The sequence below is a fragment of the Antechinus flavipes genome, unplaced genomic scaffold (genome assembly GCF_016432865.1).
Source record: "Antechinus flavipes isolate AdamAnt ecotype Samford, QLD, Australia unplaced genomic scaffold, AdamAnt_v2 unplaced_scaffold98, whole genome shotgun sequence".
Lineage (NCBI taxonomy): Eukaryota > Metazoa > Chordata > Mammalia > Dasyuromorphia > Dasyuridae > Antechinus > Antechinus flavipes.
This window is the reverse complement of record NW_026262407.1, coordinates 1,519-7,746: the sequence shown is the minus strand read 5'-3', so window position 1 is coordinate 7,746 and position 6,228 is coordinate 1,519. Positions and strand designations below refer to the sequence as shown.

Below are 6,228 nucleotides of genomic sequence, written 5' to 3'. Positions count from 1 at the left end.
TTTGAGCAGGAAGCCCAAAATCTCTGACCAGGAACCCCTAAAGCAAGAGGTCCCCTCTCCTACAAATCGTGGCAGCCAGCTGCATCCTTGCCCCACTGGCCCTGTACCCACTGCCGGCTGGTTCCTTCTTTCCAGGGCCAGGTCTTCAGGTAGTCAGTGGCACCGCTGGGCCCGGCTGCCATCCCACTCAGGCCAGCTTCACTCAGGCCTCCAGCTCTCAGACTTCAACTTGACTCTCAGAGAGTTTGGGAGATAAAACACTCTGTGCTTCTGCTGAGGCTCCAGCCCCTCCCAGCTAGACCAGGAGTCCCCACTTCTTCTGTGGATTTAGCCCCCACATGTTGCCCTCTTCAGACACGTTCACGTCCCAGAGGCTTTCTTCACTTTTTTGTTGGTCTGGAGGACCCCTGTGCTACCTCGAATTTTTGATTGAAAGGGGTCCCTTCACACACTTCTTCTCTTTGGGGGGGAGGGGGAAATGGGGAGAGCTGGAACTGGAGTCTAGGCTCCAAGCCCTCCCTACCGTCCTCCAGAGAATAAACTTCTCCAAAAGCCCCGAAAGCAACCTCGGTTTGTCTCTGGGCCTTGTCTCTGGGCGCTTGAAGAGGATTGCTCGCGGTCCGTCCTCGGAGTTGTTTTAGACTTGGCATCCAAGGCTGGCTGGACTTTGCCTCTCCTTTTCCAGAGCCCTTGCCTGCCTTTGGCGGGGGAAGAGGCTGGGCTCTCTTGTTGGCCTTGAGCATCTTTTGCTAGGGGCCAATTGAAGGAGGGCTCGTGGGGCATTTCCTGGCACGTGGTGCATTCTGTGGGAGGGGCTGGATGCACTTTCTTGCTGCTTGGATCACCAAAGGTCTTTTTGATCGAGATGACTCGCGTTTGTTCTTCCTCGGCTTCAGAATCGTCCCCTTGGTCCCATGTGGAAGAGGATTCCGAGGTGATCTCGGAGGAGGATGTCTCGGATCTTGTGTCCCTGTGGCTCTTGTCAGCCCAGGCCTGCATGACTTTCTCCAGGACCCTGGGCAAACCAGGAGGGAATAGTTCCTCCAGAAGCAGGGGAACTTCCAGCGAACTAGAAGGAGCCGCCAAAGCTGAACTTGGCCCCCAGGATGGGCCCGCTACCTCCTCCTCCTGCCTTGCTGAGGCGGCAGCCGGGATGCCGTTCTGGCCCTCCACATCCAGCACTTGCTCATCACTGCTTGAGGAGCAGGGAGTAACCCGATGAGGGGGACCTGGGAAAAGGGATTTGGCCTTCTGGAAAAAGCTCTTCTCCTCCGGGACCAAGTCTGTGAATGAAGAAGGGACCATATGAACAAAGGGGAAGGAATCGGCAAGCAGATTTGGGCGGGGGAAAGATAGGAGCGGCTCACGGTTTAGGATTTACCCCCAGGGATCCCTGGCCTTTGGAGGACAACCGGACCCTTGTCAGTGTGCTCTTGCATATGCTCTCCCTCGTTCACATACTGGGAGGAAGCCCAAGAGACAACTTCATTCCTTCCTATTTTTCTGGTAACCCTCTTGTTTGTACAGTTGTTTGTAGGGCTCACCGCCTTAGACTGGGAGCTCCTCCGACCAGAGCCCGGCTTGGGCCATTCTTTGCATCCCCCCAGTGCTTACTGTGGAGCTTGGCCCACAGCAGATAATGTGGATTGACTCTGGCCTCCATTCATTCTTCCCCCTTTCTCACTTTTCTAAACTCTGCACTGTCATTTCTCACATTCTCATTCAGTTGAGTTTTACTAATTAAAATGCAAAATTACTCTTAGAACTTCCAAAGTACAAAAGGGAAGATATTTTTGGCTTTTTATTGAATTTCTTGAATATTGTCCCCTAGTTACATTCACATTTTTTCCTTTTACATTTGTTTTTAAGATTTTTGCTTTCTAGCTTCTTTCCCGGATTCCCACCCACAATTAAGAAACCACATTTCAAACTAGGCCAACTTTTCCATCAAAGTTGTGAATAAAAACATACATCTCCCACCTTAATCAAAAAGAAACACCTCAAGAAAAATTAAGTGAAAAGTAGAGCCATCAAAAGAGAAATAGAGAAGGCTTCTCTCTGTATTCAGATATAATTATTCCTAATCTGTGAATCGATAGGATTTGTTTGTTTGTCTAAGTCCTTCAGAGGAGTTGTAGATGATTGTGCTACTGGGAAAAACCCAATCATTTTCAAATGGTCACCCCAGAATATTGCTGTCACTTCATATAGGGCATATTTCACCCTCTTCAAGGAAGACTTTGCAGGGTTTTTTTCCCCCTCTGAAAACATTCTGCTCATCATTTCCCAGAGAACAATGATATCTCATCAGAGAAATGGGTTTCAAAAATGGTTTTTCCATTTCCCGTTGATCATTGTATTTCCCCCCATTTATTCTCTTTCTTTTCAGTCTCTTTCCTCAAAAGTGTTTCATTACTGATCAATGACTTGCCCAAAATGACCTGTTCTTTTATCATCTTCCCCTTCCCATATTCCATTCCCCTCCTATTTTCCTGCAGACTAAGATAGAGTTCCATGGCCCTATTCAGTATTTATGGTGCCTCCTATTTGAACCAATACCACTAAGAATAAGGTTCACTCAACCAACTTCTCCTCTCCCTCTTCCATTCGATGAGAAAACTTTTTTCTAGCCTCTCTTTCTTATGGTAGATCATTTACACCATTCACTTCTCTTTTCCCCTCTTCCTGTACATTCCTATAGCAGTCCTTTCCATCATTTTTAAAAAAGATATTATCCCTTCCAATTCCACTCATACCCCTTACCCTCTGAGTGTGGATACTCCTTTTACCTCTCAGAATATTGATCATGTCCTAAGCAGTTGAAAGCATCCTCCTAGGTCGCAATGTTATCACATCAAGCTTAACCACTCCCAGGTGGATTGAACCTGCTTCAGTCTCTCACTTGAGCTCTCTTCCCAAATTCCCACATCATCTCTCTTGAACATTTTGTCCCATTTGCCCAACTGCACCAGAAGCTCCAAGTGTCCAAAAGAGAACCTGTTCTTTGTCCTGCACTCTCTGCCCTCTTCTGAAATTCCCTTTCCTGTCCACCAGGTGTGCCGGCTCAGGCAGCCACCACTCTTCCCTTTGCTTAGCCCACATAGGAGCCATCGAGTTAGGCATCTTTGAATTCCTTACTCAACCTGTTTTTTTTTCCGCAGAGGTCTTCTTTTCTTCCCTCACGGAGCTAGCAACCAGTTCACCCTGTTCCCCTGTCTCCTAACCTCTTCTGTTAACCTGATTGTTCCATTAGGATCATGCCTTGACACATTACTTTTCTATCCTCGAGATGGATCTGGCATATTCTTGTTTGTGAGCTTTTGGCCTTTCCTCTTAGAATGAATTTTGGGGTGTCTCTTCCTCCTTTAATATAGTGACTGATAAAAGAACAAGTATGACTACATGTTTGTTGATTAATTGATTCTCACCGTGGGGCAATATCTGAGTTTTCTTCCCCATGTTGAAGCCGAGGGAATTCCTGAGGGAAGAAAATGTCAACAAATTAACACTAAGCTTTGGTTCCAATAACTACCCCATCTTCCCAGCTAAAGGAGCAGCAAGCAGTACAAGAAAGCCCGGACAGCTCACTGGGCACAGCCCAGCTATGGCCTTTCATCATCCTATGTGTTTTTACAGTAGAGCCAGCCTCAACACAATTGATAAAAATCTTTTTTTTTTCCATTTTATCCAGTTTGATCCATTCCTAAAGGTCCCTTTCCCTGTTTCCCCCTTTCTCCATCCCTTCTTTCCTCTCTCCTCATCATTCAAAGGAATCCAAAGGCAGCAACTGAGAAACTCCCTTCTATGTCAATAGAAAAACAAGAGGATGGAACCTTGTAGGCAAAGTGTCTGTCAGTAGAAAGCAGAACCTGTAAAGTTCATTGGTTTGCTGTGGCGGGTAACTTCTATCACACTACCCAAAGCACAAAATTTCTGAGAATCATTCCAATTTTCTTTGATTTCACAACATCCTATGGACCTGTCAGGCTTACTGTCCATGGGCTCCCATCCCTGCTGCTGCTTTCCCCAAAGAGTTCTCTCCTATTTGTATTCTCAGATGCACAAGACCTAAGGCCAAAGTCCTAACTACAGTGTGGGCCTACCCTGGACTAACCTTTCTTAACCCTTTCAGTGTTTTGAAGCACACGACCTCTCTAAGAAGAAATGACAGATTGGCTCCCCAACTACAGGAGAAAGGGATTTTTTACACCTACATTGGATATCTCCAGGTACAATAAATAAACTTGCCCACCTCCTCTAATCAAAAGAAAATGGAAAACATATACATTTTGAGATTGCAAAGAATTTGTTTATGAATTTGAAATATGGTTTGGAGAAAGATGGAATAGTTGTCAGAGTGTCAATTGTCAGAACGAGGTGAAGAACTCCTCTCCTTTCCACCCAAGGGGATGCACACGGTTCAGCTTGATTCCCCAATGGATGGAATTGTTTGAATGCTCTAACAATGAGGATTTGGAGGCAGTCTTGAGGTCATCTCAAGGAGAAAAAGAAAGAGAGGAAGCACCTCTCTTCCATCCTTTCCACTGTCCTCAACAGCCTTTCCCAATATACCATCTCGTTGGATCCTTACAACCACCCAGTGAGGAAATGGAGGCAAGCAGGTGAAATGGTTTGCCTCAGCAACACTCAACTCTGTGTGAGGTTGAATTGGAAACACAGGTCCTCCTAAGCCCCAGGCCCATGTCTTTGTTCTACATAAGAACAGAGAAGCTTCTTCAGGATAACAACAAAAGCTATTTTCTTTGGAAGTGAGTCTCTGATGTTTGAGTTACCGCAACAGAGTCTACAGAAGAGGGTTCTCTCTTATGATCTCAGTTGTATCCTAGCTGCTCCCCCCATTGAGTACAGAGGAACCACCATCTTGTCCATCTCCTATTGCTGGTACAAGGTATGTCTCTCAGATCTCTAGAAACCACGACTTCCCACAAAATTACACACACCTCACCCCCCAAAAAAAATACCAACGACCTCATTCTTCCTTCTATACATATTTGGCTAACCCCATCCCCAGGATACTCTATATCATTTGTAAATCCTCCTACCTCTGAGAGCTTCTCGAAGATGCGAAAAACAAGGCAATCCCTTAGTGGGTGAGGAATCAGGATATGGAACGAACAGACACACACAAACAAAAACACACACACAAACACACACACACACACACACACACACACAGTCTCTCTCTTTCTCTCACTCTCCCTCCTTGCACTCTCTGTCTCACTCTGTCTCTATCACACTCTCTTCTATTTCTACTGTTTCTATTTCTATCTTTTCTCTAAATCTGTCTCTATCTATCGCTATCTTCTCTATATAACTATCAATTTTCTCTATCTCTAGCTCTATCTACTTTATATCTATCTCTATCTACACTATATCTAACTCTATCTTCTCTCTATCTCTATCTATTCTATATCTATCTGTATCTTCTCTATATCTATCTCTATCTACTCAATATCTATCTCTATCTTCTCTATCTCTAGCTCTATCTACTCTATATCTATCTCTATCTACTCTATATCTATCTCTATCTTGGCTATATCTATCTCTATTTCTCTATCTCTAGCTCTATCTCTAGCTTCCCTATATCTATCTCTATCTTCTCTATCTCTATCTCTATCTCTGTCTATATCTATCTCTATCTACTCTATCTCTATCTCTATCTTCTCTATCTCTATCTCTATCTCTGTCTATATCTATCTCTATCTTCTCTATCTCTATCTCTATCTACTCTATCTCTATCTCTATCTACTCTATCTCTATCTCTATCTACTCTCTATCTATCTCTATCTTCTCTCTATCTATTCCCCTTCTCCCTGTCCCAACCCTCTCCTTTCTTTCTCCCACAACAATCTTCCCTCCCACTCCCTCCCTCTCCCTCCCTTTCCCCACCGCCCTCCCCTCCCCTTCCCCGCCCCTCCCCCCTACTCCCTCTCTCCCTCTCTCGCTCCTACCACCTCTCTCCTTCTCTCGCTCCGACCACCTCTCTCCTTCTCTTCTCTCCTCTCCTTCTCCTTCTACCTCTCTCCTCCTCTCCTCCTTCCGCCTCTCTCCCACTCGCTCTCCCTGCCTCTGGCTCTGGCGCTCTCTCGCTCTCTCACTCGCTCTCGCTCTCTCTCGCTCTCTCACGCTCACTCTCTCTCCCGCACAGAGCACGGGCGCTTGAGATTCCTGCTCTTTTATCCTACTAACTCTTTGTGAGGTACTGAT

The 6,228-nt window shown here is 45.7% G+C and overlaps 1 protein-coding gene across 1 annotated transcript; it reads right to left on the bottom strand.

The window, feature by feature from the left end:
* Nucleotides 1–401: 401 nt before the first annotated feature.
* On the bottom strand, nt 402–5,913 carry LOC127543358 (uncharacterized). Its single transcript, XM_051969386.1, has 3 exons — nt 5,064–5,913; nt 3,429–3,478; nt 402–1,283 (listed from the first exon to the last, which is right to left on the bottom strand). Exons 2-3 carry the CDS (start codon nt 3,457–3,459, stop codon nt 520–522), a joined length of 795 nt encoding a protein of 264 aa, XP_051825346.1. The 5' UTR covers nt 3,460–3,478; nt 5,064–5,913; the 3' UTR covers nt 402–519.
* Between the last annotated feature and the right edge of the window lie 315 nt (nt 5,914–6,228).